General features: G+C 43.1%; 1 protein-coding gene across 1 annotated transcript; it reads left to right on the forward strand.

The window, feature by feature from the left end:
• The first annotated feature begins 1,862 nt into the window (after nucleotides 1–1,862).
• PDIA6 (protein disulfide isomerase family A member 6) lies at nucleotides 1,863–24,631 on the forward strand. Its single transcript, XM_055540926.1, has 13 exons — nucleotides 1,863–1,993; nucleotides 6,948–7,089; nucleotides 10,649–10,706; nucleotides 11,153–11,279; nucleotides 13,567–13,673; nucleotides 15,854–15,984; nucleotides 16,386–16,500; nucleotides 17,233–17,373; nucleotides 18,135–18,219; nucleotides 18,345–18,417; nucleotides 22,557–22,715; nucleotides 23,442–23,538; nucleotides 24,157–24,631. Exons 1-13 carry the CDS (start codon nucleotides 1,975–1,977, stop codon nucleotides 24,223–24,225), a joined length of 1,323 nt encoding a protein of 440 aa, XP_055396901.1. The 5' UTR covers nucleotides 1,863–1,974; the 3' UTR covers nucleotides 24,226–24,631.
• The last annotated feature ends 473 nt before the right edge of the window (nucleotides 24,632–25,104 follow it).

Consider the following 25,104-nt stretch of genomic DNA (forward strand, 5'->3'; position numbering starts at 1 on the left):
TCTCTGGCATGCTGCAGTTCATGGGGTCACAAAGAGTCACACACAACTTAGCGACTGAACAACAATAACCCCTAAGGAAAACTTTTAGATGTCTCTTCTCCTAATTTCTTCTCTCCCATGAAATTTCTGTTTCTGTACTGTGACCCTGGTAATATCTAAGATTTTCTCATTATTCTGTGCCAAAATTTAGTTTTGCCCCCTGGGGCAGTATTTCCCTTGTTGAAAGCACATGTTTTAGAGGATGGTGTCCTTGTAGGGTGTGAGGACCCAGAGTCCCTGAATCACCACAGGAAAAGCTGGGAGAAGGCAATGGCACCCCACTCCAGTACTCTTGCCTGGAAAATCCCATGGATGGACGAGCCTGGTAGGCCGTAGTCCATGGGGTCGCTAAGAGTTGGACACAACTGAGTGACTTCACTTTCACTTTTCACTTTCATGCATTGGAGAAGGAAATGGCAACCCACTCCAGTGTTCTTGCCTGGAGAATCCCAGGGACAGGGGAACCTGGTGGGCTGCCGTCTGTGGGGTCACACAGAGTTGGACATGACTGAAGCGACTTAGCAGCAGCAGCAATGAGAGTAAGAAACAAACCATTATGGTAGAATTTCAGAGTTTTCCCTAAAATTTACCCCAACACACCAAATCCTAGATTTTACAAAAGCATCAATAAACTCAAAGAGATCTCACAGAATCAAAATTCAGGAATCTACATGGCTCAGTCTACATATGATCTTAAAGTCTCACCATGTCAAATGGCCCCTAGCACCATCCCTTCATCTGGCTTTTGCTGCCAGCTTCCTCTTCCTGGTGTCAGTTCACCTCTCTGTGCCCTCATCACTCCCTTTGCTCTCTGTGCCTTGACAGACTTTCTTCTTCTTCCAGACTTAGCTCCAGTGCCACTTCCTCCAGGAAGCCCTACCAGCCTCCACTACTCCCATAAATGCTTTGGCCAAAATCAGAGCTGTTTCATGCACTAAGCATTGCAGAGAAATAAACCATGGTGATAATACATTAGTAATACAAAACCAAAATGCTCGAGTCTGCTTTAAACGTTAAGAAAGGAAATCAGAGTGGAAAGATGCAGAGATCTTAGCCTGTAATGCTGAAAATATTTCACTTTTGCAAATGTTACAAAACACATGACCATGTAAACTCATTGCTAGGGTCCCTCCAGGGAGGAGGAAGTAAACCCTGCAAATGAGGAGTCCTGAGGCTTCACCCCGACAGGATTTCCACAGAGAACTGAGGGCCTGTCTGTGAAAAACTTTGCAGTCTTGTGCCCTGGTCGTGGGAACTTTTAAAGTAATTCAACAAAATGAATACTTGTTGAATAGTGTTCTATACAGTGTGTGCTTAGCAAGTGTTTTTTTATAACTGAATACTTGTTCAGGCACAACGAGTGAAAAAAATTAATATGTCATTTTTAGTAAGGTCGTAGATGCGCTGATGGCCCAAAGAAACTTTTACTCCCTGGGGACAAAGAGGGTGACGGGTGGAGGATTAGGGGGGTGGAGGGAAGCAAGGGATGAAGGAAGGAAAGGGACTGGTTAGAAGCGAGTGGGGAAAAGACAGAACCGTAAGGATCCGAGAGAAAAACAATACTAACTACTTTACTCCCAAAAAGAACGAGTACGGAAAAGCAGGGTTGTGGGTACGTGAGGCACAAGGGTGGGGGGCGGGGCGGACAGCTGGTCTGCCCCGCCCTCCAGCGAGTCCCTCCTTCCGCCCATCACCCCGCCCCCGCAAAAACCCAAACCGGTAACCTCTACCCGGCCGCCTCTCATTGGCTATGCAAATGAACGAAGTCTGCCCGGACCAATAAGCCGCGGCCACGGCTTGGCGAGCGTCTTCCGGCCCGCCTCTGCCGCCCCGCCCCGCGCTTACCTCGCGAGCCGAGGGCGGTACGAGGGGCGGCGGGGGCGCGGCGCGGCGGTGAGGCGGCTGCTGGCGTGTGTGGCGGCGCGGGCGCTCAGCATGGCTCGCCTGGTGCTTGGTAGGCTTGGGCCTCCTCGTCCGGGAGGCCGGGGGGTGAGGTGAGGGGAACAGCCTGAGAGGCCCGGGGAGCAAGCGGGCGCCTGGCCTTGCCCGGGCCCCGCGCTGGCGAGGAGGGTCGCGGGCCGGGTCCTCGCGGAGAATACCGCAGAGGCAGCCCCGGCGGCGGTGGGGGAGCTCCGCGAGCTGAGACTGTCCTTGACCCGAGCTTCCCCTCCCCTGCCCCCACCCTGCGCTGGCCCTCCAGCAGACGTGTGGGGCGCGCGGGAAGGTGAGGGAGCCCTTGGCGGGGGGCGACCGCATCCCACCTGGGCTGGGGTTGGGGGTGGAGCGTGTGCGCGAGGGAGCCCCGAGGCTGATCGCGAACCCGGGGCGCTCGGGACGGCTCCGAGCCGGGGTCCGAGTGCCGGACGCCGGGCTCTTGTGAAGGGGCGGGCGGGGTGTGAGCGAAGGCCGGGAGCTGCGATCCAGCCCCCCGAGACCGACTATGGCTCGTCCCTGACCGTGGCTGGGTATTGGGATAGGGGTGGGGCACCTGGAAGGGGGACCTTGTTCTGGGCCTCGAGTGTTCGGGGGGAGTCACAGGCTCCTCATACTGCAGCTTGCCCTCACCACCTGTTTTATGGAATTCCCACTTGTGAAAAACCTGAAATATCAAAACCCAGTCCTGAAATCGATCAGAAGTTTCCTTCAAAGGCACCATACCTTCTTAAAGCGGGTTTCACGATGTAAGAGCACTTTAGATGTGATTGAACTTTTCAGAACTAAATCGAACCCAGACTAAGGTAAATGTCTTAGCGACTTCAGTAGTGAGATGGAGGATCCCCTTCCTTCCCTGGGCCCTCTTGGTCCCAATCAAGGCGCTGTAACAGTGGGTACCTGAGCACGCTGGTCCAGAGAGCAAGGTATGAGTCCCAGCCTCGGTCCCCCGAATCTACTATCTGGGTGACTGGGAGCTAGTTACTTAACCACTCTGGGCTTGTACTCCCTAGCGTTGTTCTCGGGATTAAGGAGTTTGTGTGTGTGTGTGTGTGTATATATATATATATATATATATATATTTACATCTAAAGAGATAAAGCAAGATAGAAATATTTGCCATATTACTGTAGAGATAATAGATGAGGAGCGAAGAACTTAGTTTCTGTTTAGTTGCCTGCAAGTGAATTCAGACAGGGCTCTGAAAGCATCTATGATTCTTTCAGTTGACTCATTATTTTAAGGTAGTCAGCCTTTTGGGGCGCCCTCTAGGTTTCTAGATGACTTTTTTGGGCCATGTACTCTTGCTAGCAGGTGAGGTACAGAGAGGTTACTAATGTAGATTTATAGCATCCTTAACTACTGTTGGGGAATAATGGGAGGCCACAGATGGCAAAACCATCTGCTCACAAAGCTTTTAGATACTTGGATGTTCCAATTTCCCATTGGTGCTCGTTATCAGTGAGTGGAATGACCATGTAAATATTAGAAACAGATCATTATCGATCAACATTGACCTACTCTTATCATTTTAAGTGGCCCGAGTGTTTTTGTAGGAGGTAGTTACTGACTGCTGTTATTGCTGTTGGGTTTTGTACTTGATTTCCTTCTGACCCTACTAGGTCTTACTGCCTCTTAAAGAATTTAGTTACTGAACCTTTATCAAGACATTTCCTACCCATTATAGTGGGAGGGTGCTCTTGTGAGATCCAGGCCACTTTATAGAAAGTTACAAAAGTCCAGCACCATTACTAGAGGGAAAAAAAGCTGAAGTTTATGTTATATTGAGTGTCATTAGGCATGCCTATCTTCCTACCACATTCCTGAGGTGAACAATTAAACAAAATCACTGTTTAATGAGTGAAACAGTCATTAAAACATCCTATAATGACTCCAACCTTCTTGGAACAGCATGAAGAGGAGAGTGCCTTCATTGTTCCTCCCGATTGACAGGAGAAGAGAAAGAACCCGATTCCCCTGCATGGTCTGTAGAACGCCCCTTCTGGGGTTTACTCCTGCAGGGTCCAGTCCTTTGGTTAAAATTTGGGGATGGGTACCTAGTTACTCTTTAGTTATGTGGCCTTAGGCAAGTTACCTTTTCTGTGTTTCCATTTCCTGGGCTAAAAATGGGCATGATGACACATACCACGTAGAGTAAATGAGTTAACGGTATGTAGTGTCTTATAAGTGTTATTCTTAGTTGAGATGTCAATTTTTGGAGGCTAGTTGAACAGATACATATATCACAATGGTAGCCATACCCCATCTCCCTTGTAAGATTTTTTCTTAGGGAAATAATCAAATTTATTTGAGAATAAATAGAATTTTTAGCATTAGCCTCTTACTAGAAAAAAAATATGGAAACCATCGAATTATGTCAGTAGTGGATTAGGAACATGATACAGCCATTAAAAATGGTTACATGGGGGCTACTTAGTAGAAAACGTATTTTATTTTGAGTGAAAAAGGTTACAAAAAGGAATGTATAATAAGATGACATTTATATAAAATTTTAAATCTCTGTATGATGTAGAGAGATGTCAGCTACAATATCTACCAAAATATTAGTAATTCATTTTAAGCAGGACTGTTGATAGTTTTTTTTCTTGCTTTTTTTATTTTTGAAAATTTTGCAAGGAGCTCAATATATTGAATAAATAACAATTCATACAGGTTTTTTTCTTTAAAGAAGACAAATATATTTAAAATCCATAGAAGATTTTCCAAGACCAGTTTTATTCTCAAGCTTACTGACAATTAGGATGGTCTCTACTTAGGTTCTTGATTTACTTGCTTTAGTGAATGTGTCCATCTCTGATCTTTTCTGCAGCAAAGAAAAAGATTATTAAGTGGCACCACCCAGTAGAAATATAATGCTAAATTTATGTGGTAACTTAAAATTTTCTGGTAGCCATATTTAAAAGACAAAAAGAAGTCGGTGAGATTAATTTTAATATATATTTATTTATCCATTATATCTAAAATATCTCGAGGAAATCAATATCAGAAATACTGAGATAATTTGCTCTTTTCCCCATCAAGTCTTTGAGATTCAGTGTGCTTTTTATACCTCCAGCACGCCTCCCTTTGGGGTAGCCCCATGTGGCTAGTGGCTGCTGTATTGACCTGCAGTTATAAAGGGAGCCTCTCTTTGGTTGGCTTGACCTCCGTCCACACTCACCCTTCCCCACCTCTTGAAATGGAAGAGGAGTTCATCCTGTGGCAAGATACCCCTCTCTCTGACTCTGGATTTACTCCCCTCCTCGTAATTCAGGCATTTTGTTCCATTATTCCCTGTAGTAGTCTCTGCTGCTCCACATATTTCTTCCCTTCATGCTCATATCACTCCCATCCTTGAAAAGAAAACTTCCTTTTATCCCACATTGACTTGGTGTCTCCTGCTCTTTATAAGAAACCTATTTTAAAAGATACTGTATTATTTTCACCAGCTTGTTCCCTCCTGCTTTCTCTAACCTTGTGCAGCCTGACTGCTGCTTACTTTTGCTTCTCTACCACGACTGCCCAGGGCCCCTGGGGACCTCTCTGTCATTATATATCCAGTAGGCAGTTTTCAGCCGTGGCTTCTTGACCTCCCGGTAGCCTTTGTTACTGTAGTTCATTTCATCTTGCCCTCGGTTTATGTGAAACCACTCTCCTGATAATTCTCCATCCCCTGTTCACATTGCAGCCAGAAGACTCTATAGAAAGCAAATCTGATCATACCCATTGCATGATAACCTTTAGAGGCATCACATCACTGTTAGTAGAGTTTGCAGTGAAGTTCCTACAATGTGGTAGAGTTCACCGTGAAGTTCCTACAGGGCTAGTCGTATTTGTAATTCAGATGCGGTGTTCTCAAGCAGTGTGATTGATATTAATGGCCATGGCATACTAAACCTTTTTATCTTGAGAACTGAAAAGACAACATGGTTTAATTGATAGAGCTTGAAAATAGGAGTCAGAGCTGCTCCACCAGTTTTAGGTGTGGCTGTAGATGGGCCATTTAATCTCTATCTGCCTGTGTTTCCAAAATCAGGATGATTCCCACGTTCTAGTTAGTAGTGCTGTGAAAAATCAAGTGGATCCAATGTATTTGAAAGCGATTTGAAAATTCAGAATGTCTTAGTGGAGGATTGAGCAATAGAACAATTGACATCAGTATGCACTCCTTCTTGAAGTTTACCACTGGGTTATTTAAAAAGTTCCACGTGAAATCTAAATCCTGTCTACAAAGTAAGCATATGAAATTGTGACTAAGGTGGCATATGAGTAGCCAGAGAAATATATTTGGTCCACAGTGTGGCTAAATTGTTAACAATGAGGTAGACTGTCTGCCCTCCCTTTGTCAGTTCAGGTGAACATTCAGAGCTCATCCAGCAGCGCTGTGAGTGCCTGATGGATGATATGCCATGGATAACGTTAGTAGCAAGAAAGATGCTTAAAAAAAGATCATCGTCCCTAAGAGAGTCACAGTCTGGTCGAAGAGTCAAATAATTATTTTTCCCGTCAAAAAGCTTTTAATAAAAATAGCATGCTAATAATGCATTTGAATAACGCAAGAAATAGTGAGTGGATTATCCAGGGTTTCAGAGTTGGATGGAACGTCCCAGTTTTTCAGCACCCTTGCCCAGAAGATGGCAGTAATAGCCCTGCCTCGTAGAGTGTGGTTGTACAGAATGAAGGTGTTAGCATAGGGAAAGCACCAAGAATAGTATTTGAATCTGTTCCCAACACAGCTCCAAGAGATGAGGGTGTGGGCCTTCTGTTCCCTTCTTGTTTAGCACTGCCCCAGAGAGAGTAAAATCCCAGGAGCTCCAACAGTAGCCAGGCTGAAAGTGGGGGAGTGGAGGAAGGAGGGGGCTAGGAGAGAGCTGACCCAAGCTGTCCTCTGTGTGAAAGGCCTAGGTTAGTTGAAAAGAACTTTTCCAGTCAGAGTGTGAACCCTGCTATTGATGGTACGTTTCTTGTCATTCCAGGTCTGATGAGCTGTACCCTCTTTATAACAGTTAATGGTCTGTATTCGTCTAGTGATGATGTAATTGAATTAACCCCCTCAAACTTCAACCGAGAAGTTATTCAGAGTGACAGTTTGTGGCTTGTAGAGTTTTATGCTCCGTGGTAAGTAGTTATGAAATAGTTGTCGGTTGAACCATCTTGTTTACCTAATTTACTGATGGTTTAAAAGAGGTAGAGGACACATCCAGGTAATGCTAATGAAAAGAAGTCTCATAATGGTAAAAAGTAAAAGACATAAGAGGGAAAAAGTTGATTGACTCTTACAGGGTGCAGAGTTTGAGTCAGTTACGGAAAAATGCTGGAAGTAGCTAATAGTTGCAAGAAAGAAGGAATTTTAGGAAGACACACTTAGCTGGTCTTTAGGACAATGTAAGTGGGCTGAAGATAAATTCTTCTCTTGCTTTGCATCTACTTCTGGGGGGAAAAAAGAAACCTTCTGCAGTGAAGATACAACTGTGCAAGTCACTTAAATGTGGGCTTTTTTTTTCCCCCCAACAAATTTGTACTCCATTGTTACACGATTTGCTGTGGCTGAATCCGTGGATACAGGGGGCTGACTAGAAAGTTACATGTGGATTTTCGACTGCAGCAGGTCAGCAGCACCTGTAACTCTCCTTATTCAAGGGTCATCCACACAGTCAAAATACACAGTATTGCACTGCTCATTTATGTAGTTAAAATACTTACTGAAAACAAAGCCAAAGACCCAACAAATAAACGTGTAGAAACAGATCAGTGGAATCAGTGCAGAATAGGCATGAGACTGTCACTGCTACAAACTGCAGGTGACAAGCGCCTGGAGGAGGTGGAGCACCACCAGCTGTATCTGAGGCGCGCTGGGTGCTGACTGGAGGTCCAGAGTCCTCGGAGAGGCAGGGCAGCGAGTGGGATTCGTGCAGACCGTCCTTGCGCTGGCACTTTTTAGGCAATGCCTGATGAAAGGTTGTCCTTTATTGCCTTTCAGTTTTTTCTTTGGAAAAAGAAAACAGTTTTAGAAACTTAGTACCAGTTCAGTGTAGCAAATCATGGTAAAATCCTTTACTTTAAAAGTTTATGTTACTACATTATGAAAATATTGTTCATCTTCATACCTTTTTTTTTTATTCCTTTTGTTTTTCTTTGTTATCCAAATAAGAATTCTGTATAGGTTTGTTCATTCATTTTAGTAAAGGTACAAATGGCAGTTCTACAGGCTTAATACTGTTGAATGCCTTTGTATGCAGCTTTTACAAGTTTGATATTTTTTGTCATTTATGGCATTAGTAATTTACCTTGCTTTAGGGGAGCTGCAGTATATGAAAATATACCTCATTTCAAAACAAAACCAGTCAGCATGCTTGAGAAGGTTCTGGATCAAGTAGTTAATTATTATTGTTAACTGGCAAAGTTTTGCTTCATAGTGTCCTGGATGAGAGAATGTCTCATTAGAGAGTGTGCTTTTAACTTCTCAGTGCGTTTGAACTTTGGCAGCTTGGTGAAGACTATGAGTTCCTCCTTAGAATAAAAGTTTTACATGCATAGAATAAAAGCTATGGGATCACAAAGGAAACCTGAAATATTGGAATAAGATTATTAAACTATCAAAGTAAATCTTGATATGGTTTTGTAGTCCTCATTTACAGAGACTATAAATACCAAGGTCCAGCAGCAGATTTTAACAGCTGCTGAGTTGCATCAGCCGTGTCCAACTCTGTGCGACCCTACAAACGGCAGCCCACCAGGCTCCCCCGTCCCTGGGATTCTCCAGGCAAGAACACTGGAGTGGGTTGCCATTTCCTTCTCCAATGCATGAAAGTGAAAAGTGAAGATGAAGTCTCTCAGTCGTGTCTGACTCTTAGCGACCCCATGGACTGCAGCCCACCAGGCTCCTCCGTCCCTGGGATTTTCCAGGCAAGAGTACTGGAGTGGGGTGCCATTGCCTTCTCCGATTTTAACAGCTAGCTACCATAATTCCGAAATGGTGATGAACGTAAATGATGTTGAAAGAAACTTGCACCAACTATAGTGGTGGTGAGAAAACAGCTGTGATTTTTATTTTTGACAGAGTCGCAAGTACTAACCCACTATGATATGTTATTACTGTTTATTGAAAGAAATCCTAAATTTTAATTATAAGTTAATGAAAATAGAGGATTTCCCCCCCATCAAAGCTTACAGAGCCCTTAAGTTTTTGTCCACTAGCCCTTTGGAGATCCGTGGACCCCAGTGAAAAACCCCTGAGTTATAGGGTATGCTGCTATATTTATATTTGTGGCATTTTGATCTGTCTTTATATTGCTTAACATTGAAATTACAGGGTGTATGTACTCTGACAATCTCTGATTTAAGTCCTTCCTTCATTAGAACAAATTGAAATTAAAGAGGCACAAAGTCCTGTAAAATTTTGACTCCTCGATTTCCAAGTAGCTTACCTGAATAGCAAAATGTACTGTGTAGGGAGTGGGTAGAATCAGCATTTCAGGGCACTTCGCTAAAAGATCTTGACTTCTAAACTATTGGGTTATGCTTAGGCCCCCATGGGAGGTGATGTTACATACTGACTAAGAGCGTGGGGTCTGGAGCCAGGAAGACTGTCGGGCAGCTCCGTCACTGGGTGACATTGGAAGGGTTTCTTACCTTCTCAGGCTCTGTTTCATCATCTGTAGAATGAAAATGACCACAAAGCCTGCCTGCAGGGTGGCTGTGCTGATGAAATGAAATCCTGTGTGAAGAACGCGCTTCATGGTCCTGGCACGTGCATTGGCTCATTAGGTGCTTAGAGACCTAATTAGAAGAAAATTGACTGTTTAAAAAAGGAAATAGTCACCTGTAGTTAAACTAGCTATGCTGTCTTCATACATGGGCATTATACAGGGATGAAAATACAGCTGCCTGTAACCTGGATGACTGATAGGTTTTGTATATATAATTTTTTTTAAAGCACTTGTCTGTGTTACATTTCACAGTAATTTTTCCCAAGTACTAGTACCTAAAAGATGAAGAGTATTTTTCCTTGTGTGTCTCTGTCTCACTCTTGTTCTTTTAACACCACCTTGTGGTGTCAAGGCTTTTCACTCCTTAGCCTTACTGACTTGAGATTGCATGTGCATTTTAACTCCACAAGCTGCCATGGGAGCTACAGAACATTAAGACGCAGGCCCCACAGATCCAGGCTCTGAAACAGTCGTATCATCTATAAAGATGAAAATTCTGGACTATATCGGGGCTATCAAACCTTAATAGATTGAAGAATCACTAGTGGGACTCATTAAAGACAGGTTCCTGAACCCCTTCTCTAGGAACTCTGATTCCTTGGGGTCTCAGAATCTGCATTTTGCTTAGCATAGAACTCAGACCACACTTGAGGCACACTCGGCAAGGTAAACACTGATGTTCCCCCTCAGGGATGGAGTTACAAATGATAGTATTTGTTTAAACTGTTTAAATATAATTTAACTCAGCAGTAATTTGGAAGGTTTTTTATTATGATTTAAAAAAAAAAAAAGATCATAGTGAAATCACAACAGTGAGCTCCTTCTGGTCGCCAGTCATGTCTTTTTTTAGTGCTGTTCTCCCTGCAAGCCCCCACCCTCAGTCCATGGCACTCAGGAGATCATTGGGGAGTGTTTCTCAAATTGGAATCAAAGACTGACTGTTTCCTTGTGTTTTCATCCCCGGCAAGGTGTGGCCACTGCCAGAGGTTAACACCAGAATGGAAGAAAGCAGCAACTGCCTTGAAAGTGAGTTTCTGGGATGTTCGTGTTCACCTGTGTATGTTGAAATAAGTTTAAGCAAATGGGCTTAATGTACAGTAGGAGGTCAGTTTGCATGTTGAAGCCCAGTACTCTTGTTCTGCTTCCAAGATTATGTAGGGAACAAGGGGATACTGTACATTCTAATTTTGTCTTGTCCATTTTCGTTAATTCTGTTTCTCAGTGAAGTGGCATAATTGTGCTTAGTCGGGCTATTTCTGGGAGCAGCTGAGTTTCCTCACAGGCTGACTCACCTGTTGTCCAGCCCTCCATTTAGGATTGATTTCCCAGGCTACAGCTGTCATCAATTCTGTTGGCAAATAGGACCCTGCCCTTTATTATCTCGTCTCTGAGTTTGCATCATCAGATGATGGGTTCTTGTGGAGTCTGCTCTGGTTGAAAGAAAAACAGGTATTCCTTCTGTGTTTCCACAGGATGTTGTCAAAGTTGGTGCAGTTGACGCAGACAAACATCAGTCCCTAGGGGGTCAGTATGGTGTTCAGGGATTTCCTACCATTAAGATTTTTGGATCCAACAAAAACAAACCAGAAGATTATCAGGGTAAGAACTTTTCCTAATTACTTCATGCCCTTGGTTGGAATTCTAATGAGTGGGTAGGACCAGATAGAGAACCTGGGATTCTGTAACCTGTTGGCCCTGCTGCCTGCAAGTTTCTCACCTGCCTTGTGCCTGAATTTCCTGATCTGTAATTTGCTGCATCATCTGAGTTGCTCAGAGATTAAACGTGTCAAACAGGTGAGAGGTTTTTTTTATTATTATTGCTTATGCTAGCTTAGACCACATGGCCTTAGCAATGATAGAGTAGTGATGTTTTGTGCTTCCCTCTTTCTCGTTAGTTTTTTTTTTAAAAAAATACTAGTTACTCAATATTTTATCTGGAGAAGGAAATGACGGACCACCCCAGTATTCTTGCCTGGGGAATCTCATGAACAGAGGAACCTCACGGACTACAGTCCATGGGGTCGCAAAGAGTTGAACACAACTTAGCAACTAAACAACAAGAAGATATTTTACTCATTACTTACTATTTAATAAGTTTCTATAATTATATAGTATTTTTAAAGATCTGCAAGTGTTTTCTTGCTCCAATTGCTCATCCCTTCACTGTTAGGAGTTCGAGCATAAGACTGGGAAAAGAAAGTCCTGTAACTGGAAAGTCAGTTTGAACTGTTGATATTACCATGGAGTGTTTTGCCCATGAATCTTCAAGTCTTGTAAACATATATAGTATTTGAATTATTGAAGCTATTATTTAGTCTTTTAAACTGTTGATAATGAAGGAGTCCTGCATGTTCTCCTTTTTATAGATGAGGTAGTTGTATCTGCTGTAAGGTACTGAAGCAGCTGGAGAGGACTCTGGCTCCAGACTGTCAAGACTTAAATGTTACTTTAGTCAGCTGTTCTTTTATAGAGTTGCCTGTTATTTAAGATGTCACAAATAGGTATCCTATTGAAGATAGCTCTAAAACTCCATAAAACAAAGTTTCAATTTTCTTAGTAAACACCTGCTTTTCTGCTTTGGAATATAATTTTTTAATTTTGCTAATTTGTGAAAATTGAATGTTTAGAGCAGGGGTTAGCATTTGGTCTGCTGCTTGTTTTTGTAAATAAGTTTTCAAAACACTCATGCTTTTTCACTGGTGTTGTCTATGGCTACTTCCACAGTAAGACAGCAGAGTCAAGTGGCTACAACAAGCAGTGTGGCCTGCAAAGCCAAAAATAATGACTGTTTGATCTTCTGCAGGAAGAATTTGCTCGCCTTTGGTCTGGAATGAGAAAACCCTCTCTTTATCCCTAGTGTATTTCTTGATTTTCTGTACTTCTAGGTAGAGATTGTTGGGAGGGGCACTGACTCAGAAAGTGGGGTGTCTGCAGTAGATAAGGAGCAGAAGGCTGTTTTTATGTTGAGGTCTGCCTGCCTGCCTATCTTAGTAATCGGCATGCTTGGTCACTACATCTCAGCCAGGATGTAGTAGACGATGATCTGAACACACTCTTGAGTGCTGCTGTGCTGTATTTTCTTTCTAATGTCAGGTCTGAAGTGTTAGAAGTCTTTATCTCTTCCTGGGCAGTTTGATTGGAAAACTCTAATAAAGAAGAAAGAAAAAACTTTCTGAAGAGATTTTATTAGTTTTGCCTTTGAACTCTGATAATTTCAAGGCATATATTGTCCATTTTCTTCTGAGTAAATCAAGAGTCTCCTGACTTGTTCTTGAGCACATAGCTTTTGGTAAACTTCTCAAGGCTATTGTCACTGTTGTAAATACAGGGATTGAAATTAAGAGCAAGTTCAGCTACAGAACCTCAAAGCCCAGAATAATTGTGTTTTAAACAAGGTAGAAGGAAGTAGGTTGCTTTCCAGTTTCTTAGCTTCAGATGCCTCGTATCCTCCTTTGTCCAGTCCTTTCTGTCCATTAATCTCATTTAAATAGTTTTTTCCATTCCCCTCATTTAGTACTTTGTGTTTAGAAATTTATCCTGCTCTGTTAACTAGATAACCTTTTTCATCTGTGTACATGTTACACATTCAGTAGACATTGCAGTGAACTATTCTCAATAGTAGATGGTATTTGAGGGTGAATGGAATGTCCTTGTTCACACTAATAACCTAAAACTGAAGAAGAGGAATTAGTTTTCCCAGGGTAAAGTTTAAGCAGGAAATGACATCCTAGAAGAAATTGGTCCTGTCTTAAAGACACTCGAGTTGTTAGGTCTATTTGAACACCAGATGAAGCTGACAGACATGTCTGTTCCAGTCTTTAGCTAGCATCAGATATAGACACTCAGCCTGCCCACTGCTCTTCACCTGATGCCCGTCTCCCTGCAGGTGGCAGAACTGGTGAAGCCATCGTGGACGCTGCCCTCAGTGCTCTACGCCAGCTTGTGAAAGACCGCCTTGGCGGCCGGGGCAGTGGCTACAGCTCTGGAAAACAAGTAAGGCTCTGTATAATGTCAGTTTTTAACGTGTGTCACGATCTTGAAGCCTGATTGTAAACTGGGCATGAAAGTGAAAGTCGCTCAGTTGTGTCCAACTCTTTGCAAGCCCATGCATTAGTGGGCTTGGAATTCCATGGAATTCCCCCGGCCAGAATACTGGAGTGGGTAGCTGTTCCCTTCTCCAGGGGATCTTCCCAACCCAGAGATCGAACCCAGGTCTCCCGCATTGCGAGCGGATTCTTTACCAGCTGAGCCACCAAGGAAACTCTGCAAAGAAGATGATTATTTTTAAAAGTGGTTTAAATTGGTGGACTTTGAGTTTGAAAAATAATAATAATAAGAGGAGGTTGAGTCAAGTGACTGCAGAGGGAGTCAGAGCTGCTCATGTGGCCCCCTGAGGTCTCTGCTTCTAGCCAGTCAGCCCTGGGGCGTCCACCACAGCTGAGCTGCAGGCCAAGAACCAAGCCCCGCAATGGCTTCCTTAGCCCTGGGCCTAAGTAGAAGAGTTTGGAAGACAGCAAGAGAGAAAGAACTTCAGGCCCCAGAAGCTGAACTCTGGCCTCCATGGTGTTTGTAGTTCCAAAGTGGTGAGAGGGAGATATGCTCTTGTCCAGGTCAACTTTGGGCAAACACGGATGAAATTTGGATGGCCTCTTGGCCTGTGTCTGGGGCAGTCAGGCTGAAATCCCTGGACGTTTTATTCATACATAATTGGATAGTGAGCCAAGGTGGTACTAGTGGTCAAGAATGCCTGCCAGTGCAGGAGACATAAGAGATGTTGGTTCAATCCGTAAGTCAGGAAGATATCCTGGAGTAGGAAATGGCAACCTACTCCAGTATTCTTCCCTGGAAAATCCCATGGACAGAGAAGCAAGCCTGCTGGGGCCAGAAAGAGTCAGACACAACTGAGCATGCGTGCACACACACACATACACAGCTGGATAGGGAAGAAGATTCCTGTTCTCTAGATGGATATATTAGATCTCCTTGTATGAAATGTGGATTTTAACCATGATGTACTTATGTTTTTGTGAAAAGGCATTGAATTCTTCCTGATACATGCAGGCACATCTCATTGTATTGCACTTCTCAAATCATTGCATTTTTTACAAAGTGAAGATTTATGGCAACCCTGCATCAAGCAAGTCTGTCGGTGCCATTTTTTCAATAGCGTTTGCTCATCCTGTCACATTTTGGTAATTCTTGGAGTATTTCAAAAGTTTTTTGTTATAATTATGGTAATCTATGATCTTTGATGTTGCTATTACAAAGAAATTATGACTTGCTAGAGACTCATATGAGGGTTAGCATTTTTTAGCACTAACATATTTTTGAATTAAGATATTTATTGCCTTTTAGACATAATGCTATTACACACTGAATAGACTACGGTATGAAAATTGTAGGCTACAATATAGTGTGAACATAACTTTTATGTGCACCAGGAAACCCAAGAAATTCATGAGTTGCTTTATTGCGATGCTTGCTTTACTGCAGTGGTCTGGAACCAAGTCAACAGAATCTCCAAGGTCTGCCTGCACACATAATAAAAACAGCCCTTCACTCCTAGGAGACCAGTAAGAGTAGCTTCTTTATACAGACCTAGCTTACCAGAGATTTCATGCCTTTTATCTCAAACTTAAGACATTTAATGAGCACAGGTTGTCTTTCCAACACGGATGGCTTTTCGTCCCGGCAACAGAAAGCATTATACCAATTCTGACTGCTTTATAGGTTTAGTATTAAAGAAGATGCTTTGAAAAGATAAGAGGGTTAAGTGTTGTTTTTAGCTTTCTCAAGTAGTAGGGACTTTATCTGAACTGTAGGTATCCAGGATGAACCAGTGTGGTTCTGAATGAGAACAATGTTACTAAGGTGGTTCTGTGAGCCACACTGGGGTTTCTCTTAATGAAGGTAGCAAAAATAGAGTTCAGGTGCACGTTACATGTGATACTCAGTGTACTGGTAATTCTTTGAAAGTAAATACTGTTTGCCAGGTAAAAAGAATAATAACACTAAGGAATGTTCCCTATCTGAGTAAAATAGTTTTCACTTGAAAGAAGAATTCAAAACTTTATTAAGATGTAGAATTGATTATTGTTATATGTATATTTAGAATGGTGATAGTGTTCTTTTTGGCCAAGTTGTAACCTAAGGTTTAATGTCACAAATGACAGGGCAGAGGTGACAGTTCAAGTAAGAAGGACGTGATTGAGCTGACAGACGACAACTTTGACAAGAATGTCCTTGACAGTGAAGATGTTTGGATGGTTGAGTTTTATGCTCCCTGGTGTGGACACTGCAAAAAGTAAGTGCTTTGTACCAGATACGTTTTTAAGTCATAGTGCTTTTAGTCTGTTCACTTGGCTCACTTCTGAAGAGCTGAATCAGGTCATAGGTGATCCCCAAGATGTTCTCCCCCAAAGTTCCGGCTCTATGTGAATGTTAACCCTCAGCATTTGTGCCAAGTGTTTCCTCTGTCATGTTTTCAGAGATGAGCAGGGAGTTGGCATCCAGGTTGGGAGGGGCATGTTGGATGAAGGATGGGGAAGTCAAGGTGGGAGGGTGGGGCGTCAAAGCTTTCATAAAGCTGCACACGGAGTGTTTCCCAAGTGTGATTTCACTGGACTGGATGGAAATGTGCGCAGCAGTTAAAGTATGTGTGCCTAGAGTTGGCATACCTTTTAAAGTGCAGGGTGTTTTCTGTAGCCTAGAGCCAGAATGGGCCGCGGCCGCTACAGAGGTGAAAGAGCAAACGAAAGGCAAAGTGAAACTCGCAGCTGTGGATGCCACTGGGAACCAGGTTCTCGCCAGCCGATACGGGGTGAGTGTGCTTGGGAGGCTGGTTTCTCTGTGAAACACGCAGCTTTCAACTGTCACTCCATCGTGTATTCCTGGCCTCCCTAGGAGGTGGGAGGGGAATTTAGCCATTTTGTAATGAAGAAATGAATTCATTCACTATCTTAACCAGTAAATCTGGGACTCAAGACTGTTGAGGTTTCTTGGTTTTGCTTTCAGCATTGCACTGCCTATGGGCTTAATGTGACCCCAGGCTTTCACAGGTTACTCATACAGCTTCTGAAGTTGGTCCCTTTGTTCTCGAGCACATATATTACTATATTGATGTATGTCCAGCGTTTGAATAAGATTTGGCTAAGCCTGGCAGTGAGACTGTTAATATCCCCTGACTGATAGACCATGCTGCCCCTTAGACACTGATGCAGACCAGGGAGTGTTTTTGTTACGTTAAATTACCTATAAAGTAGTTTGAGCCATAAAGATCATCTTATTATTAAATATTAATTTGATTTCTACTCTGATATTTTATTTTGGGGGCTTCCCTGGTAGCTCAGTAGTAAAGAATTCACCTGCCAATGCAGGAGATGCAGGTTTGATCCCTGGGTTGGGAAGATCTCCTGGAGGAGGAAATGACAACCTACTCTAGTATTTTTGCCTGGGAAATACCACAGAGCCCAGTGGGCTACAGTCCATGGGGGTCGCAAGGAGTCAGACATGACTTTGCAACAAACAGCAACAAAATTTTAATTTTTAATAGATTAGGGGATTCCCTACAATCAAGATATTTCAGAAAGGTGAGTCTCCTGTGGATTACGACGGGGGACGCACAAGATCCGACATTGTTTCCCGGGCCCTCGATCTGTTTTCTGATAACGCTCCACCTCCTGAGCTGCTTGAGGTAAACCTTTTCATCTCCTGTAGTAAGGAGAGCTTTTCCAGTCTGATGAAAGACCACACTAAAGAAGTAAAGACATTTTCTGTCTTTGCCAGTTAGCTCTTTCTCTTTTTTAAATTGTTCTCTTCAGAGTGTTTTTGTACTTTCAGATGGGGAGAACTTGTCTTGTAAATTGGCAGCTTTTCATAACTTTCAGTACGAAAGTAATTGCACTGTAAGCAAAAGGTACCTTCACTTCATTAAAATTAAATCCAGTCTTTCATTTATCATTCTCAAAATAATAGCTAACATTTATTGAGCACCTGGCCATGTGATGAGCACTGTTCCTTTATGTAGATTTTTCTCATTTAATTCTCCTATGAACACTTACAGGTGGATACCGTTTTTATCTCCATTTTGCATATGGGGAAGAAGCAAAGAAAGCCTCAAATCCATGAGAATATATAATACATGTTAATGTCTTTCTTACCTGTATAAACGACTAAACGTCAGAGCAAGGCTGTGCCCAGGCATCCTGATTTCAGAGACCATGTGTGCGTACAAATGGCTCACCCCCACTGCAGATAGATGGCTAAGAGATAAAAACGGAATTCTCATTTGTGTTTCTGTAGCACACACAGGAAGTATTATTTGGGAAGAGCCTTATCTAGCTCTTGAATTACTTTGCTCTTCAATAAGCATGACGGTGACCAGTCTGTTCAAGCAGACCTGTGGGTTCTGTGTCACATGGTCTTCCAACACCCATTGTGTTCTGGGCCCCGCAGATCATCAACGAGGACATCGCCAAGAAGACGTGTGAGGAACATCAGCTCTGCGTCGTGGCCGTGCTGCCCCACATTCTTGACACGGGTATGGCCAATGGGGGCTCACTCTCCATTAGTTCTGTGCTGCCTGCTCTGAGAACACTTAATAGATGGAATTACTTTACCAGCTCATTTCTTTTTACCTGTAAAATCTTTGTCTGTTTAAATCAGGAGCTGCAGGCAGAAATTCTTACTTGGAAGTTCTTCTGAAGTTGGCGGACAAATACAAGAAGAAAATGTGGGGGTGAGTTATCAAACTGTCCCAGGATCATTTGGAAAGGAGAGTGTAGTGCTGCCTGAAAGTGGTTCCCTCAGTGTTTCCTGTAGTCTGTGTTCCTCTGCTCACGTTGGTGTGTTTTTTGCTGTTCGTTGCTAAGTCGCATCCAACTTTGATCCCATGGACTGCAGTATGCCAGTCTTCCCTGTCCTTTGCCATCTCTCAGAGTTTGCTCAAACTCATGGCCATCAAGTCAGTGATGCCATCCAACCATCTCATCCTCTGTCATCCCCTTCTCCGCCTGCCTTCAGTCTTTCCCAGCATCAGGGTCTTTTCAGTGAGTCAGCTCTTCACATTAGGTGGCCAGGGTATTGGAAATTCACCTTCAGCATCAGTCCTTCCAATGAGTATTGAGGGTTGATTTCCTTTAGGATTGGCTGGTTTGATCTCCTTGCTGTCCAAGGAACTCTGAAGAATCTTCTCCAGCACCACAGTTTGAAAGCATCAGTTCTTTGGCACTCAGCCTTCTTTTGGTCCAACTCTCACATCTACATGACTACTGGAAAAAAACATAGCTTTGACAATATGGAATTTTTGTCAGCGAAGTGGTATCTCTCTTTTTTAATATACTGTCTAAGTTTGTCCTAGTTTTCCTTCCAAGGAGCAAGCGTCCTTTAATTTCATGGCTGAAGTCACATTTCACAGTGATTTTGGAGCCCAAGAAGATAAAATCTGTCACTGTTTACACTTTAAAGTGATGGGACCAGATGCCATGATCTTAAGTTTTTTGAATATTGAGTTTCAAGGTAGCGTTTTCACTCTTCTCTTTTACCCTCATCAAGAGGCTCTTTGGTTCCTCTTCACTTTCTGCCATTAAGAGTGGTATCTTAGGTATCTCCCTATCTAATGTTGATACTTCTTGCAATCTTGATTCCATCTTGGGATTCATCTAGCCGGCATTTCACATGATATACTTGGTGTTTAAGTTAAAGAAGCAGGGTGACAATATACAGCCTTGACATACTCCTTTCCTAATTTTGAAGCAGTCCTTTGTTCCATGTCTGGTCCTCACTGTTGCTTCTTACCTGCATACAAGTCTCTCAGGAGGCAGGTAAGGTGATCTGGTATTCCCATCTCTTTGAGAATTTTCCACAGTTTGTTGTGATCCACACAGTCAAAGGCTTTAACGTAGTCAATGAAGCAGAGGAAGTCCCTTGCTTTTTCTGTGATCCAACAGATGTTGGCAGTTTGATCTCTGGTTCTTCTGCCTTTTCTAAATCCAGCTGGTACATGTGGAAGTTCTCGGTTCATGTACTGCCGAAGTCTGCATGTGAAGGATTTTGAACATGACATTGGTGGCATGTGAAATGGGCACAGTTGTATGATGATTTGAACATTCTTTGTCACTGCCTTTTTTGGGATTGAAATGAAGACTGACCTTTTCTAGTCGTGTGGCCACTGCTGAGTTTTCCAAATTTGCTGGCATATTAAGTGCATCACTTTCACAGCATCATCTTTTAGGATTTGAAATAGCTCAGCTGGAATTCCATCATCTCCACTAGCTTTGTTCATAGTGATGCTTCCTAAGGCCCACTTGACTTCACACTCCAGGATGCCTGGCTCTAAATGAATGACCACACCCTTGTGGTTATCCAGGTCATTAAGGTTTTGTATAGTTCTTCTGTGTATTCGTGCCACATTGTCTTCATTCTGTTAGGTTCTTGCTGTTTCTGTCCTTTATCGTGCCCATCATTGTATGAAATATTCCCTTGGTATCTCCAGTTTTCTTCAAGAGATCTCTAGTCTTTCTCATTCTATTGTTTTCCTCTATTTCTTTGCAGTCTTCACTTAAGAAGGCTTTTTATCTCCCCCTTGCTATTCTCTGGAACTCTGCATTCAGTTGGGTTGTCTTTCCCTTTCTTCCTTGTCTTTTGCTTTGCTTCTTTTCTCAGCTATTTGTAAAGTCTCCTGAGACAATCACTTTGCCTTCTTGCATTTCTTTTTCTTAGGGATGGTCTTGGTCATCACCTTCTGTACAGTATTATATAGTACCTCCATCCATAATTCTTCAGGCACTCTGTCTACCAGATCTGATCTCTTGCATCTGTTCATCACCTCCACTGTATAATCATAAGTGATTTGGTTTAGATCATAGCCAGATGGCCTGGTGGTTTTCCCTACTTTCTTCAGTTTAAGTCTGAATTTTGTAATAAGGAGCTCATAATCTGAGCCAGTCCCTTCCAGTCTTATTTTTGCTGACTGTATAGAGCTTCTCCATCTTTGGCTGCAAAGAAGACGATCAGTCTAATTTTGGTATTGACTATCTGGTGATGTCCATGTGTAGAGTTGTCTCTTGTGTTGTTGGAATGGGGTGTTTGCCATGACCAGTGTATTCTGACAAAACTGTTAGCCTTTGCCCTGCTTCAGTTTGTACTTCAAGGCCAAACTTGCCTGTTACTCCAGGTATCTCTTGACTTCCTACTTTTGCATTCCAATCCCCTGTTCATCTTTTTTGGGTGTTAGTTCTAGAAGGTTTTGTAGGTCTTTGTAGAACTGGTCCACTTCAGCTTCTTTGGCATTAGTGGTTAAGGCATAGACTTGGATTACTGTGATGTTGAATGATTTGCCTTGGAAATGAACCAACATCCTTCTGTTGTTTTTGAGATTGCATCCAAGTACTGCATTTTGAACTCTCTTGTTGACTATGATGGCTACTCCATTTCTTCTAAGGGGTCCTTGCCCATAGTAGTAGATATAATGTCATCTGAATTAAATTTGCCCATTCCAGTCCATTTTAGTTCACTGATTCCTAAGATGGTTGATGTTCACTCTTGCCATCTCCTGCTTGACTGCATCCAGTTTACCTTGATTCATGGACCTAACACTCCAGGTGCCTATGCAATATTGTTCTTTATAGCATCAGACTTTACTTTCATCACCAGACACATCCACAACTGAGTGTTGTTTCCACTTTGGCCCAGCCTCTTCATTCCTTCTGGAGCTATTTCTCCTCTCATCCCTGGTAGCATATTGGACACCTGCTGACCTGAGGGGCTCATCTTCCAGTGTTTTTTTAGTATATAAAAATAATTACCACCTAGGAAGAAACAAATCAACGCAAGTATCTTATTTTGTACCATGGTACACTTTTTCTTATAGGAATCATGTTCTAATGGTGGTTGGAGTCCTCGGCTAGCAAGCAAAAACAATTAGTAACAGAGCTGAATTCTAAATTCTAGCACAGCCTTGAAGGCTAGATAAAGACAGAAATAGAGGCATGTTTCTTTACCCTCTTCTTTGTGAGGGCCGGATGTTGGCAAATGTTTAGAACAAAGCTCGTCTCTTGTTTCCACTGTATAATCTTTCTGTTCTATGTACTCCGTCTCCGCTGCTGTCCCAGGTACCACGTGGATACAGGTCTCACACAGAGGCCTTGCATAGCCTCTCTTAGTTTTGCGTGTGCTTGCAGGAGGCCGTGTGCCCAGGTTCCTTGCCCTTCACCCTTGTATGAGTAGAGGGAGCTGACTGTGGGCAGCCTTCTCATTGCAGTGGCTTTTCTTATTGGGGAGCACGAGCCCTAGGGACATGGGCTTCAGTGGTTGCAGCATGTAGACTCAGTAGTTGTGACAATGGGCGTAGTTGCTCTGTGGCATGTGGTATCTTCCCGTACCAGGGATTGAACCTGTGTTCATTGGCAGGCAGATTCTTATCTACTGTGCTACCCAGGAAGTCTGGTTGAGCATTTTTTACATGTGTAAATTATGACATATCCTTAACTTTTTTTTTTTAAAGAAAGTTGTTACGTGCCCAAAGAACATCAATAACCCCAAATGATACTGATAGGATTTCAGGTAACAGAGAAAATTCATCAGGTTTATTGGACAGTAATTTGGGGACTGGGAGGAGAAACGGTCCTGTAGGTAGACCAGTCCATTTAGGGTTAGGGTGTAGCAAACAGGAGAGGAACCAAGGTTACTTAGGAGCACATCTGGAACATGTTATTTAAAAAACTCATCTTTAGTTTTTAATTTTTTTTTTTTTCTATACCCATCTCATTCTGTAAATGATTTGATGTGTAATCTTTTGCTCTTTAATTAATGTCTGCTAATAGGGTTCTAATTAATTCAAAAGGGATCTTTACCCTAAAAATCAATCCACTTTTCTAGGTGGCTGTGGACAGAAGCTGGAGCCCAATCTGAACTAGAGAACGCGCTGGGGATTGGAGGGTTTGGCTACCCTGCTATGGCAGCTATTAACGCACGCAAGATGAAATTTGCTCTCCTAAAGGGATCGTTCAGTGAGCAAGGCATTAATGAGTTTCTCAGGTAACGTCTTCCTTCTTTGAGTTGTTTTTGTTTTGTCAAACTGTTGGTTCTTTTGTGGTAATGGTTCCAAACTAGATTATGCTAGAGTATGCAATAAGTAGAGTAATTTTCTCTTTCACATTTCAGAGCATAAATGTACATAAATTAGAGCTTTGGAATCATCTTCCTGTGCAATGGAAGTCTTTTACTTAGCAAGTGGTCCTACCGCCTCTCTCCTCTCGGGCCCCTTTGCATCCTGTGCACTTGGCATTGAGCCATCCTGGGTACCAGCCTGCATGAGTCTGGTACCCGCGGGGTCTGACTGACTGTACTGAAGCCCTCTGTTCTGCCCATACAGCAGTTCAGGGAATGGTGGGAAAGTGACTCCCTGGCCCAGAACTTGGAGAGTGGCCGCACTTGAGAAACCTTGGGCTCTAAAGTTAGTGTGGAATTTTGTTAATCAAGTATTATTCTGGTCTAACCCATGTCTAGATCAACTTTGATCATTTTCTACTTACTTGTATTTTGGCAAGATATGTTTGTGCTGTTTTTCAAATTACTGGTATTAACGGGCTTTTATCTGCCGCCAAAGCCTTCCTCAGGAGTTGCATTATATTGTCATACAGTGACATTGTTGTCCCTGATGGAAAAGAGTTCGTGAAGTACTTCTCAGGAGCAAAGAGTAGTTTCTTCACTGGCACCAACTGTTCATTGTTAACACACATCTTCTCCTCATCTTCCCCTCAGGGAGCTATCTTTTGGGCGTGGATCTACGGCGCCTGTAGGTGGTGGTGCTTTCCCCACCATCAGCACCAGGGAGCCCTGGGATGGCAAGGATGGCGAGGTGAGTCCTGAGGGCAGCTGAGCCATGAGCAGGACTCGGGGCTTCCGTCCTGCCTCTGACTTTCCCGACCCAGCTTTGCTGCTTGTGACCCAAGACCCCTCCCTCAGACCTGAACTTTGACATGAGCCTAGCCTTGAAGTGTCAGTTTCTCGGGCCTGTAGGCCCTTCATCCCATCCTCCCTGTCGTTGGGTGCAGCACTGGATGTTCATGACTGAAACAGCCAGAGAAATTCACTGAGGTTGCTTTCCCACATTTAACCTGGAATTCAGTAACTTTGAGACAAGTGCAAAATTCAGGCTTTGAAATTAAATATATTCCAGTACATTTCTGCCCATCCTCCACAAAGGACAAGTTAAATCACTGATAGTTTTCTCTCTGTATTGATAGGCAGGGTTAAAAGCAGGAGCTGGGTGAGCAGAAGCTGTTGTGCTCAGAGCACTGCTGGAAGTGTACTGCTCTGTGACGTGAGATGTCAGACTTCAGCGTCATCCTCCCTGTGGTTCTACATAGACCTTGCAGGGCCTGACCATGTGAAGTGAGACGTCAGACTTCAGGGTCGCCTGCCTGTGGCTCTGTGTAGACCCTGCAGGGCCTGACCGTGGTTTTCTGTCCCACAGCTTCCTGTGGAAGATGACATTGACCTGAGTGACGTGGAGCTGGACGACCTGGAGAAAGATGAATTGTGAGAGGCTCCGCAAAGACTTCAGCTTTCTTTTCTTGGGAGCAGATTTTCCTGTGGTGAAGGAACGTCCTTTCCAGTCCAAGGAACCTACCAGTGGCCTTTTTAACCAAGAAGTAACCCTTGACTGGTCTTTTGAAAACACTGCAGCAGTGAACTTTTGCGTCTCAAGAAAACAATGAAAAATTCTATGAATTGTCGTAGCCAGTGAAATGAGTTGTATCCTGTCAAGTAATATTTTGAAGAAAACGGATGGGCTGTTGAAGCGTTTTTCCCTCCCTCTGACTTGCTGCTTGGATGTTCTTGGAGGCTGTTTCTTACATACAGGTTTTTTAATGTGACCCTTTTCATTTGAATATTAATAGCTTTTTTCCATTAAAGAATAAAACAATATTTTGGACAATGCCAATAAATGTATGAAATCAGTGTCCACATGGTAAATTCAGAGTGCGGTGTTTAGCCTGTACATTAATATTGTGAAGGGACAACCTTGACGTCTGTCCTCCCTATAACCTGCGGCTCACTTGACACTGTCTGGATGCCTGCTGCCACACAGGTCTTACCTGTGACCCACAAGGCCAGGTTCCAGCTATAAATGTGAAATGTAAAGCGAGCTTATATAGAAGGGTGAAAAACAGTGTGGATTGTCAAATGGGAACTGCCCTCCATGCCCAGTCTTTTGTCTCTGGGCCTCACCAGCAACTACTAGGGGAAAGAGCTGGGTATACACTTAGCCCAAGGTTTTTGATATGTTGTTATTAAACCCTCACAGCATGCCCTGTTAAGACATGAAGTACAGCAGCAGGCTACCAATTGATAGGAAGTCCCCATTCATGTAAGACATTCAGAAAACGGAACTTTTGAAATACGTTAGAATATAAGTGAA

The sequence above is a fragment of the Bubalus kerabau genome, chromosome 11 (assembly GCF_029407905.1).
Source record: "Bubalus kerabau isolate K-KA32 ecotype Philippines breed swamp buffalo chromosome 11, PCC_UOA_SB_1v2, whole genome shotgun sequence".
In the NCBI taxonomy this organism is placed as follows: Eukaryota; Metazoa; Chordata; class Mammalia; order Artiodactyla; family Bovidae; genus Bubalus; species Bubalus kerabau.

Bases quoted from the DNA above. Each gene is read 5' to 3' on its own strand.
- PDIA6 (XM_055540926.1), top strand. The intron at 18,418-22,556 runs GTGAGTTATCAA...CCACTTTTCTAG, and splicing joins TACAAGAAGAAAATGTGGGG to GTGGCTGTGGACAGAAGCTG. The intron at 22,716-23,441 runs GTAACGTCTTCC...TCTTCCCCTCAG, and splicing joins GGCATTAATGAGTTTCTCAG to GGAGCTATCTTTTGGGCGTG.